This window comes from Solanum verrucosum, unplaced genomic scaffold (genome assembly GCF_900185275.1).
Source record: "Solanum verrucosum unplaced genomic scaffold, falcon-dt-bn FXZP01000207.1, whole genome shotgun sequence".
Classification (NCBI taxonomy): domain Eukaryota; kingdom Viridiplantae; phylum Streptophyta; class Magnoliopsida; order Solanales; family Solanaceae; genus Solanum; species Solanum verrucosum.
The window spans coordinates 3,663,274-3,684,619 of NW_026019996.1; the positions used below are offsets into that span (position 1 = coordinate 3,663,274).

Consider the following 21,346-nt stretch of genomic DNA (forward strand, 5'->3'; position numbering starts at 1 on the left):
GAAATCCATATTGATAATCTCCCACTTCCATTTCGGAATATCTATATTCTGAGCCATACCACATGGCCCTTGGTGCTTTACCTTGACCGCATCCGTCTTCTTAGGATCTACCTCAATACCCTTGCTTGACACAATATGACCAAGGAAGCTACGGACCTCAACCAAAATTCACACTTTCTAAACTTTGTAAAAAGTTGTTGGTCGTTAAGAACTTGCAATACAATTCTCAAATGGTCCCTATGTTCATTCTCACTTCTTGAATAGATCCCAAAATATCATCGATGAACACAATCACATGTCTAAGTATTGCCTAAACACTTTATTCATTAAATCTATAAATGGCGCCGGGGCATTTGTCAAACCAAATGGCATAACCACAAATTCATAGTGACCATATCGGGTCCTAAAGGCCATCTTGGGAACATCAACCCCTCACACCCTTAGTTGGTGATAACCCGAACGAAGATCAATTTTTGAGAAATAGCTAGCCCCTTGAAGTTGATCAAACAAGTCATCAATTCTTGGAAGGGGATATTTATTCTTAATGGTCACTTTGTTCAATTGGCGATAATCGATGCACATTGTACACCTCTTCATACTACTCCACCAATAGACTTCTCTCAAGTCACGATACATCTTTGTGGAACTATGATGGATCGAGTATCAAGAGCTATGATCTTCCTCCATGATCCTCTCTTAGAGTTCATCCACCATTGGTACACGCAACCTACCTTAATATCTCAACACACCATCTCCCCCTTGTTCAAAAGCCATCACTTTCTGCTTACGAACATTTGCCTTCAACTCAAGAAAAATAGGGTCTTGGTCTTGTTTTTCCTTCACTTCAAACACAAGTGATGATTCAGCCCCATTCATCACCACCACTCCACCTTCATTGGAATCCATTGATCGGACTCCCAATCGTTCAAGTCTGTGAACATCCCTGGATAATTCCTTCTTTCCTTGCTCAACATAAGCAGTACTACCCATATATAACCTGCTCAAAGCATCGATAACAACATTAGCCTTACATAGGTGATAGACGATACTCATGTCATAATCCTTAAGCAACTCTAACTACCTCATCTGCCTAAGATTAAGATCTTTCTAATTGAATACATATTGAAGGCTCTTGTGATCGGTGAACATAGCTACATGAACACCATAGAGATAGTGACGCCATATTTTCAAAGAAAAAACTACAACAACTAACTCTAGATCATGGGTTGGGTAATTCCTTCCGTGAATCTTAAGTTGTCTCGATGCATAAGTTATAACTTTGACATTTTGCATCAATATACAACCCAGTCCAACTCTGGACGCATCACAATACACAATAATGCCTTGTTTACCCTCCGGTAAGGTCAACACTAGGGCAGTAGTCAATCGCCTTTTCAATTCCTGAAAGCTTTTCTTACAAGCTTCAAACCATTGAAACTTTGTTGTTTTCTGAGTCAACTTTGTCAAAGGGGATGAAATAGATGAAAACCCCTCGATAAACCTCTTATAATAACCAGCCAATCCCAAGAAACTCTTAATATCAGTTGGAGATGTGGGTCTGGGGCTAGTTCTGCACTACCTCAATCTTCTGAGTGTCAACTTGAATCCCATCACTAGAAAAAATGTGGCATAAGAATGCCACAGACTCAATCCAAAACTCACACTTAGATAATTTAGCATGCAACTCTCTATCCTTGAGAGTTTGGAGAACTATTCTGAGATGACTAGCATGATCTTCCTTATTCCTCAAATAAATTAGAATGTCATCAATGAATACAATAACAAACATATCAAGATAGAGCTTAAACACCCTGTTCATAAGATCCATGAAAGTTGCAGGAGCATTAGTCAAACCAAATGACATGACAAGAAACTCATAATGACCATAACGGGCCCTGAATGTTGCCTTAGGGATGTCACTTTCTCTTACTCTCAATTGATGATAGCCTGATCTGAGGTCTATCTTAGAAAAACAAGTGGCACCCTAAAGTTGATCAAAAAGATCATTGATCCTCGAAAGAGGATACTTATTTTTTATGGTAGCCTTGTTCAATTGGCGGTAATCAATACACATCCTAGGAGAACCATCTTTCTTCCTCACAAATAAGACCGGAGCGCCCCAAGGTGAGACACTTGGTCGAATGATACCTTTCTTAAGAAGGTCTTTCAACTGCTCTTTTAACTCCTTCAACTGAGCGGAAGCCATTCTATATGATGGAATAGAGATAGGTCGAGTATCAAGAAGAATATCTTACCGAAGTGTATTTGTCTCTCAGGATGGACTCTGAGAAGATCATCTGGAAAGACCTCTTGGAACTCACTCACAACTGGAACTGACTGAATATATGGTGTCCCAACACTAGAGTCATTAACTCAGACTAAGTGATAGATACAGCCCTTGGAAACTAACTTTCTCACCTTAAGGTACGAAATAAAATGACCCTTAGGCACTGTTGAACTACTCTTCCACTCTATAACTAGCTCCTTAGGAAACTAGAACTACAACTCGAGTTTTACAATCAACTGAGGCATAACAGGCATAAATCCAGTCCATACCTACAATGACATCAAAGTCAATCATATCTAGCTTAACTAAGTCAGCCATGATGTCCTGGTGATTGACAGAAATGACACAATCACGATAAACTCTCTCAGCTATAATAGACTCACCAATATGTGTGGAAACACTGTAGGGCTCAAGAAGTTGCTCAGGAAGAATATCAAAATCCATAGCAACATATAAAGTCACAAAAGACAGACTCGCACCTAGATCTAGCAATGCATATACATCAAAAGTAAAGACTTTGATCATACCAGTGACAACATCTGGCAAATTCTCTTGCTCTTGGCAACTAGTGATAGCATACAAATGATTTGCTCCTCCGCCTATCCCTGAAGTAGCTCATCTAGGTGTAACTCTATCTAGTGGAGTCGTTGAAGAAGATTGGGCTCTATTGCTCCTATTACAACCACCTTGCCTGTTCTTCGAGCACTCTATCATGAAGTGACCCGCTCGACCACACTTGAAGCAACCAGTGGAGACATCACGACATGCTCCCCGGTGGTTCCTACCACACTTAGCACATACATGAGTACTATTACCTCCTTGTGCCACACTACTTTGGGATTGTAAAGTTCTAGCTCTGAAGTTCTGGGAATTTTGATTCTTAAACTCACCTCTATTCCTTGGTGCAGGTGCACTAGAAGATGATAGAGCAGGTCCATTTGGATTTTGTTGAAAAGATGACCGGTTCGCATTACCATTCTGCTGCCCGGACTCATTACCTTCAATCTTAGCCTTCTTGTTCCAAAACTCTTATTTTCACTCAACTTATCTTCCTCAACATGCTGCACATAGATCATCAACCTTGTTATGTCCATGTCCCCTATCAGCATTGCAACCTTACCCTCTTTGCCTGACATATCAGACAAACCAAACACAAACAAGCTCATCCTACTCCTCATATCACCAATCATCTCCGGAGCATAGCGGGATAGTTTAGTGAACTTGAGGCTATACTCATGCATAGTCATGGATTCCTGCTTAAGAGTGAGAAATTCTCTTACGTTTGCCACTCATAGATCACGGGGAAAGAAACGCCCCATAAGGCACTCTCGAACACAACCCATCTCACAATTGGTGCCTCTTCACCTCTACTTTTCTTCCATTGATCGTACCAGATCCTAGCAAGACATTTCAGTTGGTATGCAGCTAGTTCCACACGTTCAACATCCGCAACATGCATCATCTCAAATACTTTTTGTAACTCTTCCATAAAGTTTTTCGAATCCTCAGTAACATTTGAACCAGTGAAGTCTGGAGGATTCATCCTTAAGAAATCACAGATCCTAGATGTATTAGCCACATCCTGTCGATTCCCTCTTTGTTGCCCAACTTGGTTTATCACAACTTGACTCAACATTTGGATAGTATCCCGCAACTCAACATTAGTGACCTCTCCTTAGGGTTGCACTTCAGGTGCATTGGGTACCCCTTGATCCTAGAGATAAACATTCCTCCTAGCAGGTCGACCTCGAACAGCTCTTCGTGGAGGCATGATATGAAAGATACGTGCAAGCCCGAATTAGAAAGAAACTTTATAGAGTTGAACTCTATCGCACGAAAAAAAAGTATGAAAAAAGGGAATCGTTTCCTAAATGTTGAAGCCTCCCAATTATAGATGCGGCGCGCTTCACACGGATAACTAAGACTCTACATACACGGCTTCATAGACATCCTAGGACTCTTGAACTTTGTGCTCTGATACAAAGTTTTTCACTCCCCAAGCCTACACCCTAGACGCGACTGGCATTCGAGAACCATTGATGGCCCCAAGTGAACCCTTAGCCTGGCTCAACTCTCAGCGGAAGACTTACTCATAATAATATACACTCAAAATAAAGCTTTAACTCAAAAGTCTTAAACACTTAACTTAGAACATTTAAAAATATTCATACTGGCTACAAGGGCAACTCAAGTCTCAACATTAACAAAGGAAATGAAAGAGACTCATTAACTACCACTGTCTATATATCTATAAAGCCTCTAATACTATGAGGGATGTCAGGACAAGACCCCTGATAATCCTAGCAAAACTGAAATAACATGACATAATAGAAATACTAAGGGATCCTCCGGAAGCAAGGAGGCTCACCAAACAACTCTGGAACTGTGAATGGTATTAACGAATCGCCTGTTAATGACCTTGATCTCCTGTATCTGCATCATAAAACGATGCAGGCCAAATAGCGTCAGTACATTGAATGTACGAGCATGAAAGGAGAAATACAAAACATAACATAAGCTTGAACTGGAGGAATGAAACATACTTACCTCAACTCAACCTCAACTCAACTCAAGGATACTCAAGCTTACTCAACTCAGTTCAATATAAAGCAGTAGTAAAAATGCATTAATAAAGAAAGCTTTTAAAACAGTAGATAACAAATCAATGTATTTTAAAATATAATAATAACTCAGTTTGTAAATAAAGATACAAAATAACTCTGTTTGGGAGATTCTCTAACCGACAACCATCACTATGAGTTATGTGATGATACAACGTCTTGCCAACGCTGCCAGAACTTTCCAATGCTTTGCCAAGGTATATGACTACTCACTAAGTGGATCCACTAAGCTATGCTTAAAAATCAATAAGGAAACGTCTAAAAGTATGACCCTTCTACCTACGTTGCCTACATGGTTTATGAGGACTTTGAGTTAACTGAACTCATCCCCATATTGGTGCTCAATACTACTCTCAAAATATAACTTAACTCATATGTTTATAAACATTAACTCATCCTCAACTTTGAGATTATTACTCAAAATAGTTCTGTTAAAAGAGATAGTACTCAAAACTCTTCATAACCCATTTGGAAATCAAGATTTCCTCCTCTTTTTAAATGTAAAAAAATTTACTCTTGGCAATACTTAGTTTCCATATGTTCATTTTGAAAAATGAAACTCAACTTTACTCATCCTCATACTCAAGTACTCAAGTCTTAAAACAAGTTCTAAAATATTTTAAAAGACTTCTTAAATAGACTCAGAAGAACTTTCAAGACTTAACTCTTAAGTCTACCTTGAATTTGAATTATGAATTCAAGGTTATGATTCATATTATAGATGATCTCTCGATGTTTAGACATAGTTTAGAGTAGTTAGAATCAAAAAGGAGTAAAGGTATATGTTAAAGAACTCAGACGGAGCAAACGACTGAAAACAAGATAAGGGCAGGCGACCCTGGCACACTGAGTGGCGTGGGGGCGCAGCCCTCAAACTTCAGAGAAAATTTTATGTCGCATCGCTGGCACGGCGCACCAGCCCTTGCCCAGAACTTCCCAACGAATTTTGTTTCTCATTTTTAGGCCCAATTCACCTAGAATAGAATGGTTTCTTCCCACTTAGATTCGAATACCCAATATAAGTACATGGAAATCTACTCAAAACAACCCTCAAATCACTAACATTCATCTCACGAATTCATCAAAACCCCAACAATCAAGATTTAGAATGAAATTTCAAGAAAACTCATCAAGAACTCAAATCCTTCAAACGCAAGAATGAAATTGCATTTAAAATCGCATAATTGGAATGTGGGTGAACGAACCCAATACTATGAGAACTCACATACCTCTTAGGGATAACACCTTGGTGAAACAATCCTCGATTCGCAAGAAAACTTGATGAACGCCTTGAACCTTTTCTCTTTTCTCCTTTTCTTGAACTCTTCTCAAGACCATAAGCGCATTTGGGATTATGAAAACTGACCAGAATTAGATTTGACCCAAAATATTTACTAAAAATGTTTTAAGATGATAGGGTAAGGAAAAGACCAAAATACCCCTCATTAATTTGGGTAATGTTCCTTAATTGGACACCTAGTTTCAAATGGGCATATCTTTCTCATCCAAACTCGAAACGTAGCAAACTCGGTGGCGTTGGAAAGAGGATCCCAAGAACTTTCATTTTATATCTTATGGGATGCCTAAATCATCATGTACTAAAAGTTATAGTCAATTAAATTTGACCCAAAACTCACAACTTAAGCATAACTTGCAAAATTCTCAATTTAGCTATTTCCAATTTAGAGCTTTCTAAATATAGCTCTTTCTAAGGCAGGATTTTACACATGCATCACCCAATATAACATTGCTTCACATTGCATTGCATTTCATTTGATTATGATTGTTGAGCTATTATTGTGATTATGAACTTGTGAAATATGTGAATTCTTGACTATATGCATTGAAGTGCAAGTTGTAATGTTTTATTAGTGCTCTGTTGTATTTGAGTGAGGACTATTAGGTTGGACTGATATTTTATTGCATGTTGTAGTTTGGAGGTTCGGTTGGATGAGATTAAAGTACTTCTTTGTTATATTGCTTACATTGTGTTTAGTGGTTTACTTGTTGAGTACCTTGTTCTTTGGTACTCACTCTCTTGCTTCTACACTTGTATAGGTTAATAGCCCAGATATTTATGATTAATCTATCATCTCTTCTACTCTCAAAGCTTGTTGTGGAGAGTTGGTGAGGTAGCTGCTTGTCACTTTGGGGGACACATCTTGCTCTTTATTTATGATTTTGTTCTATTCTAGAAACAAAGACATTAATACTTATATTTTCTTCAATTCTATTATAATACATTAGAGGCTTGTACGAGATTTATCTAAGTTGCTTTTGTTACCAGATTTATTATATTGTGTTTGATTTTCATTCTTGTTTTACTTCCACATTTACTGTTAATATTTGGATTTTCGGTTAACTTATCTTGGTGCGATAAGGCAAGTGCCATAACTCCCATTTTTTGGGTCGTGACAAATGGTATCAAAGCCCCAGGTTCATAGGTATCACATGTATACAAGTCAAGTCTAAGTAGAGTTTCGAGGATTAGTATGGAAAAGTTTGTATGTATCTTCAAGATCTTATGAAGACGGTTAGGAAACTTTCTTTTTTTCATTCATTCTTATCATGTGCAGTAACCTTCACTACTACTGAGTTGTTGTGTGCTCTTTTGACAGATGGCGAGGATTAGATCTTCTAATGGTGGTAGTAGAAGGGAAGCACTCCCCGAGCCAGTTATTGAGACCCCAACTAGGGGTAGGGTCGAGACCGAGCTAGAGGCCGTGACCGTAGAGTGGCACCAGCCAGAGTTCGGGCCCATGAAGCGGCACTAGTGAGAGGATTTTACAAAGAGGTCTCTCCCGAGCCAAAGGTTGATGCTAGAGAGGACCAAGTTCCTATAGAATATGTCATTGCACCATTGCTTCAGAATACCTTATTAAGGTTCCAATAGTTCAGGATCCGATGGGGCAGCCATTGGTGGGTCCATTAGTTAAGGGTGGCCCTGCACCGACAGTTAGGGTTCAGGGTGCTCCCTTCTTGGTGCTGACAAAGGATGAGCAACATAGGTATGAGAGGTTCAAAAAGATTGATCCACCTCAATTTAGGGTGGAAAGAGCGAGGATGTTCATGAGTTTTTGACCACTTGCAGAGAGTTTCTAGACACTATGGGATTAGTTAAGTCGCATGGAGTCCGGTATGCTACACTCCAATTAGTGGGCCAACGAGAGAGTGGTGGACAGTTTATTCAGGGTCCTTGTCGGTTGGATCTCCGCCAGTGACTTGGAAGATATTTGTCAGTGCATTTTATGATCGTTTCATCTCTTGAAGCGTGAGAGAGGATAGTCAATTGAGATTTGAAAGTATGAGGCAGGATAACCTTATAGTTACTGAGTATAAGACTTGATTCTATCATCTGTCTAGGCATGCTCTTTCCATTATTCCTAACAAGACTGAGAGGATCCACAGGTTCATAAGGGGATTGACTTTCTCTATCTGATCGGCTGTATTTAGGGAATATCAAGAGGGGGCTTCCTTCCAGTCCATTGTGAGTGCCACCAAAGAGGTGGATTTGATGGAGATAAAAGAGTTTGGGGACCATTAAGGGCCTATGCATCAAGTCAGTTTTCTGGTGCCTCATTTGGACACAGGGGATCATATAAATGTAGTGGTTCTTTCCAACATCGAGGACCAGTTCATGATTCTATACCGGCATCCAAAAGTTGTCAAACGCTTCACAGTTCTTAAAGTACAGTTCAAGGTTAAAATGGTTCACAACAGTGATCTGCGGGGTGAGGTTAGTGGTTCTTCAGGATCATCACAATAGTCCTCGAGTTAGAGCTTTTGTGTTAGTTGTAGAGATCTCGGCACATGATATGACAATATCCTTTGCATAGGGGTCGGGGAGGGCTCCAACCTAGTCATTTATCCCAGATCAGATCACCAGCACCACAAGCCAGAGGTTGAGGTAGATTTTAGTTAGGTAGAGGCGGTAGGGTTTCTAGTAGTGGTGCTACAGTATATCAAAGTGGGGGTAGAGGTACTACCTTGGTTGGGGGTGGTAGAGAGGATCAGTGTTATACATTTTTGGGGAGGCCCGAGGTAGAGGCTTCTGATACATTTATTACAAGTACCTTCATAGTCTACCATCTACATTTGTATTGTTTGATCTAGGATCTACATTCTCTTATGTGTCTGCCTACTTTGCTGGTGGGTTTGATTTGATGTGTGATAGAATGTTTGTGCCTATTCATATTTCTACACTCGTGGGTTAGCCCTTAGTGGTGGATCGAGTGTATCAATCATATCTTACTTTTTTGGCGGTGTATGACACTTGGGTAGGCTTGATTATTCTGGGAATGCTGAACTTTGATGTTATATTAGGTATGGATTGACTCCTTCTTTATCATGTTATTCTTTATTGTAATGTTAAGATTGTGACCTTAGTGATGTCTGGTGTTCCGAGGGTTGAGTGGAAGGGTGCTAGTGGCTCCTATCCTCATAGGGTCATTTCCTTCCTCCGTGTTCAGAGATTGGTGGAGAGTGGGTGTTTGTCTTACCTAGCCTTCATTCGGGACACTAGTGTTAATTCACCTCCCATGGAAACCATTCCCATGATTTAGGAGTTTCCAATTGTCTTCCCTACCGTTCTTCCACGGGTTCCTCTAGATAGAAATGTTGATTTTTCTATTGATTTAGAGTTGGGCACTAATCTCATTTCTATTCCTCCCTATCATATGACCCCAGTTGAGTTGAAGGAATTGAAGGATCAGTTGCATAACTTGTTGAGTAAGGGGTTTATTTGTCCTAGTAAGTCTCATGTGGGTGCCATAGTCTTATTTGTGAAGAACAGAATAAGACTATAATGATGTGTATTGACTATAGGCAGTTGAATAAGGTAACGGTGAAGAACAAGTATCATCTCTCACATATTGATGACTTATTTGATCAGCTACAGGGAGCATTATTGTTTTCTAAGATAGATTTGAGGTGCGGTTATCATAAGTTGAAGATTAGGGCATTAGATGTCCCTAAGACAGTTGTTTGGACTCGGTATGACTATTATGATTTCTTAGTGATGTCCTTTGGGTTGACTAACGCCCTTGCAACGTTCATGGAGTTGATGAACGGGATGTTTAGGTCTTACTTTGATTTTTTTGTGATTGTCTTCATTGATGATATTTTGGTGTACTTGAGGACTGAGGAGGACCATGTTCGACACTTGAGAATAGTGCTTCAAAGGTTGAGGAAAGAGAAGTTGTATGCAAAGTTCTCAAAGTGTGAGATCTGGCTTAATTATGTGGAATTCCCAGGACATGTGGTCTCTAAGGAGGGTATTAGAGTGGATCCGGCCAAGATTAAGGCAGTTAGGGGCAGACGAGACCTATTTCTCCTACCAAAATTCAAAGTTTATGGGGTTGGTAGGCTATTATAGACGGTTTGTGCATGGTTTCTCCACCATTGCAGCTCCATTGACTAGATTGACTAGACAGAGTGTGGGGTTATGAGTGTGTCGAGAGCTTTCAAAAGCTCAAGACTTTGCTGACTTCGACTCCTGTGTTGAATCTACCCGGGAAGGTGTGGACTTTACTATTTATTGTGATGCTTTAGAAGTAAGTATGGGTGGTGTTTTGATGTTGAAAGGTAAGGTGATTGCTTATGCTTTTAGGCAGTTGAAGACCCATGCAAAGAACTACCCTACTCATGAATTGGGGTTAGCAACTATGGTATTTGTGCTTAAGTTATGGAGTCACTATTTGTATGGGGTGCAATATGAGGTCTTCACCGATCATTAGAGTATTCCTTACATCTTCAGTCAAAGAGATCTAAAATTGAGGTAGTGAAAATAGTTTGACTGCATGGGTCCCTATTTTTATTGTCCTTGATCGAGGTTCATTGTTCACTTCTCATTTCTGGAAGGCCTTACAACATGATTTGGGTACTCGACTAGACATGAGTACAACATTTCACTCTCAGAAGGACGAACAGTCTAAGTGGACGATTCAGGTGTTGGGGACATACTTAGAGAATGTGTGATTGACTTTGGTGCTAGTTGGGATCAACAATTGCCTTAAGCGGAGTTTGCCTACAACAACAGTTATCACTCTAATATTCAGATGACCCCATTTGAGGTGTTATATGGTAGGCAGTGTAGATCTCCAATTGGTTGGTTCGATACAACAAAGATGGACTCATTAGATACAAACTTTCTTAGAAATGTCATGGAGCAGGTCCCTAAGATTCAAGGTAGGTTGTTGACGGCTCAGAGTCAACAGAAGAGCAAGGTTGTCTCAACAAGCTTGGAGGCCTAAAAATGAACCAGTTACTCCTTGATACCATTAGAGTGTATATATATTTTGATGGCATCAAGGAGGAACATACAGTGTTTCAGTGAAAATATTGTCCAATTACTGCTTGATACCATCAGAGTATATATACTTTGATGGTATCAAGGATAAAGTTGTTGTGGTTAAGTGAATAGAACAAGGGGTCAGTCAGGTAAATAATTTGGATCGTGAGTCAAATTAGGGTAAATATAGTGAGTTGGGTCCAATTTGGGTAAGACTATCTAATGGATTCAATTTGTGTAGTTTTCCCTTCTTCTTTTTAAATGAAAATGAAAATGAAAATTTGGTCATATTTGGTGCAATCAAAATTACTTTAGTGTATATTTATGAAAATAAATAACACTTGTTTAAATGGAACTCGGATATTAAGAAATGACGAAATAAAAGTAAGAGAGTAAGGTAAAGTGCAACTCCACGGCTCTGTTTAGTATTTAAATGTTAGTATTAATAATTAATTATTAATTAATTAATACTAATTACATAAACTGGCCTGCCTTGTAATGAAATCAATAATTCCAAATTAGTTAACCAGATTTCCCTCCTTTGTGTGGCCCCCACTACACTCCAGATCCTTGTAATCTCTTAACCACATTTCAAACTCAACAGTTTCCCAATTCATGACCATCAGTTACGCTGTTTACACACCTTTGCATTTTTCACTCTTTTTTTCCATTCAGAGCTAACAACAACAAAATAAAATTTGAATCCCAAATGGCTATATCATCAGCGTCATCGTCAATGCAAGATATGTTCAAACAACGCAAGTATCCATTCATCTTCTCTTTATTCCTTTTACTAATGTTCGTAACTCTCCTCCTCATTTCTAACTCCCAGAAATCACCCATTTTCGCTGCCATCGACTTTGCTCAACGCACCGCTCTAATCAAATCAGTCCCGGAGTTTAATCCTAACAGTATTAGTACTTCAACTTCAACTAATTTACACCAATCCGATGAAAACAATAATACTAGTATCAATCATGAGTCCCCGTTGAATAATGACAGGATTGATCCTAAGTCGTCTAACATTCCGCTTACAATTAACCCTGAGAAGTCTGATACGATCATCAGCGATGAGTTGGAAACGTTCTCTTATCATTGGAAGCTATGCCCAGGTCCACTGGCGATTGATTACATACCATGCCTTGATAACTGGAAGGCAATCAAAAAAATAAAATCGAGAAGGCATATGGAGCATAGGGAAAGGCATTGCCCTGTTCCTAGTCCCAGATGTTTGATTCCATTGCCGAAAGGTTATAAGTTGCCCCTTCCGTGGCCTAAGAGTAGGGATATGGTGAGATTTTCCCTTCTTTGGTGGTAAGATTTTGTTTTCGATTTATGATACCATTTTGTTCTGCTCGTAATAGAAATAGCCATGCCTAATCCTCTTCTCTTTTTTTTTTTTTCTTCCGGATAGATATGGTATGACAATGTTCCTCATCCTAAGCTTGTGGAATATAAGAAAGACCAAAATTGGGTGAAAAAGTCTGGTGATTATTTTGTTTTCCCTGGTGGTGGAACACAGTTCAGGGACGGAGTGAATCACTACATTGAATTCATTGAAGAGGTACTATGTCTATTTGTAGCATTCTTTTCCTCAATCACCCCAAGCAACACAATGATCATGTATAATGTATGTCCGTTTCTGTTGAACTGTGTTGCTGTAGATCCTCTGATTTCATGTTTATTGGATATAAGGAATAGATATCTTACACTTTCAATAGAGGACTTCTAGACGTGCCAAACCAACATAATTCCATGCCTAATCAAAGTATTTGTAATGTGTACATTCTGATGAATGGGTAGATCATATTTTCCGTTGATTCTCTTAGTTGGGATCTATGACCTGACTAAATCATGGGATTATTTTAGTAGTTCGACAGTTTCTTTTTTCAATTGAACAGTTTGTTCAGCTGGATATTGATAAACATCGCTGCAGTATTAATGTTCTTATGATCTGTTTAATCTGAGTTCCTTCTTGTGTTTTATTCAGACTTTTCCAACAATTCAATGGGGAAAGAGTATAAGGGTCCTTTTAGATGTTGGATGTGGTGTTGCTAGCTTTGGTGGTTATTTGCTGGATAAAAATGTCATTACTATGTCATTTGCTCCAAAGGATGAACATGAGGCTCAGATACAGTTTGCCCTCGAGCGTGGAATCCCCGCAACTCTCTCAGTCATTGCAACTAAAAAGCTTGCATTTCCAGATAATGTATATGATATGATTCATTGTGCAAGATGCAGGGTTCACTGGCATGCAGATGGTGAGTAACTATTCTCAGATTTCTAGTCCTTCTATCAGCTACATTGTTCGATATGGTAACTAATTGAAAACTGCAGGAGGAAAACCATTGATGGAGCTCAACAGGATTCTTAGGCCTGGAGGGTACTTCATATGGTCTGCAACACCAGTTTATAAGAAGGATGAAGGACATAAGAATGTCTGGAAAGGTTCCAACTCATCGATGCTTAGTTCTATGAATTAACATTTACTAACACTTTCTATATAATTTGGAAGTGAGTAATTTGTTATGCTTGGTAGCACATAATTTTCAGTCTTGTTCTTGCAGTTATGGTTAATCTGACTGAAGCAATGTGCTGGAAGATGGTGGCAAGGACCTTCTTTAAAAGGGGTAGAGTCGGGTTAGTTATATATCAAAAATCAGATTCATCTTCCTGCTATGAGAATCGCAAAGAAAATATTCCCCCTATGTGTGACCAGAAGAAGAATAGGCTGAATAGTTCATGGTACGCTTGAAACACTTTGATGACAATAATCATCTATATCTTCATTCTTATCATCATAACTTTCACATCCAATATGTAGGTACACACCACTGGACAGCTGCCTTCTACCACTAGCCTCGAGTAACTACAAGTGGCCTGCACCCTGGCCTCAGAGGCTCAACACGAAACCTCTAAGTCTATCGCTCGAAACAGATGCTGAAGAGACATTCAACGAGGATACAAGACACTGGGCATCATTGGTATCAGATGTATACTTAGGAGGCCTTGCTATAAATTGGTCAAGTGTGAGGAATGTGATGGACATGAATGCAGGCTATGGAGGGTAAGAAAAATTTACTTTTTAACTTTTCTACTTCCATTCTCTGCTCTTTGTCTTACCGATACTCCTATGATAAAACAGATTTGCTACAGCACTGATTGATCGACCCCTGTGGGTAATGAATGTTGTTCCTATCAGTGGACCGGATACTCTACCTATTATCTTCGATAGGGGCTTGGTTGGCACGTACCATGACTGGTGCGAGTCCTTCAATACCTATCCTCGGACATATGATCTTCTACATTCCAGCTTCCTCTATGGAAATTTAAGTCAAAGGTTCATTCTCTACTTCCTGATTACTAGTTTGATTTGTTATTAATCTGAATTACGCAAGATGGCGCTTGCAGTAATTCTAGCTCAATTTTCTTTCACAAGAATCGTCAGTCTTTTAACAGGCGTCTGCACATGTCTCTTGAGAAGAACTTTTAGTATCTTTTTCTTCTGCAGATGTGATCTAGTGGATGTCGCTGTGGAGATGGACAGAATGGTGAGACCAGGTGGATACATTTTAGTTCAAGACACTATACAGATGATTAAACAACTAGCCTCGATTCTACGTTCACTTCATTGGTCAGTAACTCTGCATCAACATCAATTTCTTGTTGGTAAGAAAGACTTTTGGCGCCCCAAAGACGTTGCAAGGGAATGAAAGTCCAAGCAGTTTTGTATATTTTACAGTGATATCTCCAGTTTATGAGTGAAGAGAAAGAAAAGTAGACATATATATAGTTCTCAACAAGTTATAGCAAATTTTCTTCTGAATCTATCCTATTGATTCATTCATTTCCCCTCAAGGAAGTATTGAAATGAATACAAAAAATTTCGAAAGCTTGTCGATTATTTGAGACAGTACTTTTGATGCAATTTTAGATCTTTGTGCAACATATATTGGCAACCAAAAAAAAAACACTCGCGCCATCGCAGAATGCTAATGGTACAGCAACTGATAAATCCACCAACTGTTTAAAGCAAACTTATTCTTGTTAGAGAATTTTTAATATTATTTTTATACTAAAGAAATTTTCCCCTTAAAATTTTACTTAGTATGATGATGGCATGAGTTGATCCTCAAATAAAGAAGTGAAAATCCATATGACCAATCCCAATTATTTGAGACTGCGGTGTATTTGTTTTATACCATTATTCTAAGCTCATTATGAAAAGAGAGTTGCAAGATGAAGGCTCAAAACTCAGGTTCATATCAAACACAAAGACAAGAAAAAAGAATTACATCAAGCAAATTATCAAAAACAAAGTTCATTTCCTAGCTAGAACACTTGACATCCTTATGGAAGCCTGCACCTTTGACACAAAAACATAAATTGTACAGGCAAACCACATAGGCAAGAAATTCCTGTAGTGTTACGCACGGGATGCTCTCGTAGGACAAGAACGTATTCTTCAAACAAGGTGTCACAAAGCAGAAAATGAACCAAACTTCAAAGGAGCTGCTGCACAAAGAATGTTTGCAGTGTCATTCATAAGCTTGCCATTGGCAGCTGAAATGGTTCGAGAATAGCAATCAGCTTCATCGGAGTAAGAATAAGTTTGTTGAGTAGTTGCCCCACCATGTAAAACATTGTGACCTTGAACAACCATCCATCCATTGCATTGCTGCCGATTTGTCAATGAGATTGAAGGACCACCATCCAACTTCTTCTTCTCCTTCCATTCATGATCCAAATCAGAAAGCATCAAGGTTGTATCATTCTCCATTGATGGTATAGTCTTAGATGTTATAGTAAGAGGAAATTTCCTCTTCACTTTGGTTTTAGAGATCGTGCCACCACTATTAGACAATACGCTAACTTCAATCTCTTCCTCCACTTTTTGCTTAATCTTTTTCTCAGTTCCGTTTACATAAAAGTTCATTTCGTTCTTGAACTTCAATTCTCGCTTGATTATAGTAGTCAAATTTCCTGCAGTTGAGTTCACCCAATAAGAAATCTCACCCTTCCTCTTAATCTCAACCTCAAATGATCCATCCAGGCCTAGAAAACTCGAAGATCGCTCAATCTTGAACTTAGGGGTACCAAAATCAATAACTTTTGCCTGCACTTCACAAGGCAATACACAATTGTTATCCACCCAAAGGTGCAAATTGGCACCCACAAGCCAGAATGGGATACTATCATTCACCCCAAGCTCTAGAAAATGAGCTTGACCGTCGAGTAAAAGCCCCAAATATGGTGTTAAATCAATGTCATACGAAGGAAGATCAAATGCCCCAATTGAAACTAGTGGTTCCCAGTACATAGGATTAATTCCACCAGTGAAAATAACAGGAAATGGAATTACGGATCCAACCAAAATCCTATCTATATTCACCAAAACTTCCCTGTAGGATCCATGACCTCTCTTGGTAGTTAAATTATTCATTTGTATGTATGAATCAGGCGGATTCGTGTACCAAAACTCATCATAACCGTGTGATGATACGTAAATCTCAATCACAGCTTTGTATGTATTCTTCGGAATAATAACACTCTGCCCATGCATCTCTGATTCATTCAGAATTCGAAACCAAAATCCTTCACTCCCATTTCCCGATATAGGTATTATCAAATCTGCCGGGTTTTCAATCTCAATTTTCAAATCATTTTCCAGCTTCATTTTCCGATTATAACTGTTCGATAACGAAACATCCATTTTCTTAACATTATAGTAGAGGAAACTAATATTAACCTGATAAACACCGGTATAAACATCGTTGACCATATTTTCCATCATGACAGAAAGAGATATATTCTCGTTGACCAGGATGGAGGAGTACCTGGTAACATCCTTCGTTACAGTCCAGAAAATTCCGTCATTGGTAGGCTCAGCGGTGCTGGTACGGAGGATTTCGGCGCCATCAAGCCAAACGGCGGCGATTCGATCGTATTGCTCACCTTTAGAAGAAACATTGAACTGAAGAGCCACATGAGTCCAGGAGCAATTGGCCGGAGGAGAGTAAGAGGCGGAGACCGGCGGGAGACCCATCGTATTGGCGAAATCATGAGTAAGGATATGAAAAGTACAAGAAGGAGGGAGATTTGTGAATGACAATGGACGAGTAATTTCTATGTATTGCTGTGGCTGTGAAGAAGTGTTGTGGCGAAGACCATTTTTGTTAAAGTGGAAATGGTGTTCAGGTAAGGAAGAAGAAAACGGGGCAATAAAGCTGATGGTGATGAAGAAGAAGATGAGAACCGCCATGAGAGGAGGAGCAGATACACTCATTTTTTTTTAAAATTTATTTTTTCAACTTTGGTGATTTAGATGCATTTAAGGGAGTGAGCGCATAAAGCTGGGATCCCATGTGTAGTGTTGACTAACAAAAACGAGTTGACAAAAATTGTCAAAAATCTCTTTTAATTTCCGAATAAATTATTAATTTCATTTTAAAATTATCAACAATCTTAAAAAATACATTTTTATTTAACTAATTAAACTTAAATACTTCAATCTTACTACCCGAAAAAAATATATTTCTAAATTTTTGCTAAGTTTTGGGGTGTTTTAATTTAACGTTTCTCTTGATTTTTATTAAGAGTCCATGTTCCTACAAGAATTTGAAACCAATTGTTATATCATGTGGTAAAAGTGTATTTAAGTTTGTAAAAGGTATTTTTAAGGCTTTCAGACGAAATTAATAATTTGCGTCAATTTTAAGTACATTTTTAATACTTATCTTTTATATGTTTAATATTATTAAAATGTAAGATATTTTGATATATTTACTATATTTTTAATTTAAAATCATATATTCAAAAAATTTCATTATTTTTTAAAAATTAAGTAAACAAACAAATTTTAAATAATAATACCTGTCAGCATTCAATATTTTACGTGTTTTGGCATTAAATACTTGGCCATATTTTTAAAAAAAAAAATTGAATATGGCAGTTTTTGTCGATGGACAAATGATCAAAGATTATAATGTGTAAACAATTATGATTGTGGTCCTTACTAGAGCCGTACGTTCATAAATAGAATATTAAAAATGGTCATGGTACCCAACTACTTCACTACACTAATATTTTTGAATTATTCTCACTTTTCTAAGTATATATTTGCCTTCTTTCATCTCAGAATGTTCTGAAACAGAAAGAGTACATATTTTTTTCTCAAAAAAAAGTCATAATTCATGTTGCCTTTTGTACTGTACTGTGTTACTCTTCTGGTCCATGTAAATAAAAGTTTTGATATTTTTTTTATAGTTTAAAATAAATAATTTTTTCAAAGTTTAAGAATGTATTAATTATTTTTTTTAAATATTGTATTTGTAATGATTTGGCACACATCTTAAAAACAATAAATAACAGAGGTAATTACTTCATCTGTCCCTATTTAGTTGTCAAATATTTTTTAATTTGATTTCTTTTTTTACTTGTCATTTTTGACATATCAAGAAAAGATAAAAAAAAATTCTCTATTATACCCTCAATTTATTAACATTGAGTTAATGTCTTTAATAGAGATAAAATGATAAACTCACTATACTGATTATTATTTTTCTTAATAAGTGTGGCAAGTCAAAATTTGACAAGTATTTGTAGATAATGTCGCAGTAAGCTTGAATTTCTTGAAAGAGAGCGGAATATCTGCACCTAGTCTGAATACTTTTTTATTCATTTTTGTCATTTCATCTTCAACGGTAATTTATTATATTTATGACATATAACAGCAATAATTAAATAGAAATGGAGAAAGTATTTCAATTTTTCTCCGTACCAAACACACCTTGGTCATGCAAGTAAAATAATAAAATAATTCGTATGATTAATATTTAAAATAACCGACTGAATGCTGAGATCAGTCATATACTTGGCAATTGGCAGGTGTAAATTGTAATTGTTTTACCCTAAAAAATTTTAAAAAAAGAGCTTGAGTGGACGGCTTCGATTTAGCTTTTAACTCTCCTCGATTCTATCGACTTATCTTGTTCAAACTTGGTCTCTTTCAGTACTTATGTTATAATAAAGTGAAAATGGAATTTCAATTTTCATAATTGATTAATTCTCTTCAATCTAAATCATGTCAAATCTCATATTCTTCTTCCTCATAATAATACTAATCAGCTTTATTAATGCTCCAATTTGTTCTTCCCTTGAAAACCCTTGTCACTTCATCAAACATGGTGTTATTCAACAAAAATACTTAGAAATAAGTCGTCCATTGCCCTTCGCTAATCTCACTCCTTCCTGCACTCTTCCCATTCTCTCTCATCACTTCGGAGATACTATCGGTCTTCCACCTGTCTCCGTCGCTTACGCGCCGCCGGACAATTGCTCTTGGAACCACGTAGCTCTTCAATTCAACGCCTCTTCCAATGGAATACAGTATGACCGTATCGCCGCCGTTTGGCTTGATGGTGCCGATATCTTCCGTACCAGCACCGCGGAGCCTACTGAAAATGGCGTTTTCTGGACTGTTACTAAGGATGTTACCAGGTACTCGTCTCTCCTTGCTAAAGAGGATATTTCTCTTTCTGTTATGCTGGAAAATATGGTCAACGATGTTTATACAGGTGTTTATTATGTTAATGTTACTATCTTATACTATTATATTGAGGAAATGAATGTTCCGTTATCATCTATTAGTACTAATCGGAAAGTCAGAATGGTAGATGATGTGTTTGTGGATAATCCTATAAGAGGTTCGTTGGGTTTGAATGAAAAACCAGCAGATTTGATTATTCCGATTTCGGGTAATAATGGAGGTGAAGGATTTTGGTTCAGAATTCAAAGCGATTCGGAATTGAAGGGGAAGAGTGTTATCATACCGAAGAACACCTACAAAGCTGTCATGGAAATTTGCGTATCATTCCATGGCTTGGATGAGTTTTGGTACTCAAATCCCCCTGATTCTTACATAAGGGAAAATAGTTTGACTAGCCAGAGAGGCCATGGATCGTACAGGGAAGTTTTGTTGAATATCGACAGGAACTTGGTAGGATCTGTGGTTCCATTTCCTGTAATTTACCCAGGTGGAATTAATCCCCTTTACTGGGATCCAATTGTTTCAATTGGGGCTTTTGATCATCCTTCTTACGACATCGATATAACTCCATTTTTGGGGGATTTACTTGACGGTAAATCCCATTTTATGGGGCTTAAAGTGCTGGATAGTCTCCCTTTCTGGCTTGTGGATGCGAATTTGCACCTTTGGGTAGATAAACAATGCACAAGTGATTGTGAAGTGCAGGGTGAAGTTGTTGACTATGGAACTCCAGATTACGAGCTGAAGCGGTCTTCAAGCTTTAAGGGTCTGGATGGATCGTATGAAGTTGAGTTGAAGAGGAAGAGCCAGTATCACGGGTGGGTAAATTCGTCAGCAGGCAATTTGACAACTACAGTTTCACGAGAACTCAAGTTCAAGAATGAGATAAAGTTTGATAACAAGGGAACTGAAAAAAAAGTAGAGCAGAAAGTGGAAGAAGAGATTGAAATAAGTGTAGTCTCTGAAACAGGTATGAAGATTTCTCATACAACTATGAAGAGGGAATATCCTCTAACTATAACCACTAAAACTTCGAAGCCATCAAGAGAAGATGGTACAATCATTATGCATTCTGAATTAGAAAATGAATGGAATGAGGAGAAGAAGTGGAGTGACAGAGATTCACATTCTTGTACAAGTAGTTTGAAAAATAGACAAAAATGCAAAGGGTGTATGTCTGTTCAAGATCGCATTGTTCTACAAGGTGGAGCAACGACTGAACAGAGTTATTCATATAATGGTGAAGCTAGCACCTATTCTCGGGAAATCGCAGCTGTCAATGGCAAGCTTGTACACGATACTGCAAACTACGTGAAGTCTCCTTCGGTTTCTGCTATGTAACACCTTTTACAAGTATACTTTCTTGTTAAATAAATAATGCTCTCCTACCAGGAGATCTGTGTGTACTGTGTAGCATTAGAGCAGATATGATATTTTTGGTTCTTTTTTATTTTTTTTGGTATCTATAACACTAATTCCCAAGTGCATCTGGGATTTGGATGTCATCACGCTTTGAACATAAAAGTTACTATCACAAAATTGCTAATTTTATCGATGGGACATTCCCTAACAATTTTGCTTGTTAGTAAGAGATTTTTGAT

The 21,346-nt window shown here is 38.0% G+C and overlaps 3 protein-coding genes across 3 annotated transcripts; 2 read left to right on the forward strand and 1 right to left on the reverse strand.

Annotated features, from left to right (window-relative positions):
* Positions 1-11,906: 11,906 nt before the first annotated feature.
* On the forward strand, positions 11,907-15,072 carry LOC125819250 (probable methyltransferase PMT22). The gene is made up of 8 exons (XM_049498718.1): positions 11,907-12,488; positions 12,612-12,761; positions 13,188-13,458; positions 13,535-13,645; positions 13,765-13,942; positions 14,022-14,264; positions 14,343-14,537; positions 14,709-15,072. The coding sequence occupies exons 1-8, from the start codon at positions 11,907-11,909 to the stop codon at positions 14,908-14,910; spliced, it is 1,932 nt and encodes a 643-aa protein (XP_049354675.1). The 3' UTR covers positions 14,911-15,072.
* A 408-nt stretch (positions 15,073-15,480) lies between these two features.
* On the reverse strand, positions 15,481-17,472 carry LOC125819252 (peptide-N4-(N-acetyl-beta-glucosaminyl)asparagine amidase A-like). Its single transcript, XM_049498720.1, has one exon. It carries the CDS (start codon positions 17,457-17,459, stop codon positions 15,675-15,677), a length of 1,785 nt encoding a protein of 594 aa, XP_049354677.1. The 5' UTR covers positions 17,460-17,472; the 3' UTR covers positions 15,481-15,674.
* Positions 17,473-19,251: 1,779 nt separating this feature from the next.
* LOC125819251 (peptide-N4-(N-acetyl-beta-glucosaminyl)asparagine amidase A-like) lies at positions 19,252-21,198 on the forward strand. Its single transcript, XM_049498719.1, has one exon. The coding sequence runs from the start codon at positions 19,281-19,283 to the stop codon at positions 21,084-21,086; it is 1,806 nt and encodes a 601-aa protein (XP_049354676.1). The 5' UTR covers positions 19,252-19,280; the 3' UTR covers positions 21,087-21,198.
* Positions 21,199-21,346: the final 148 nt, after the last annotated feature.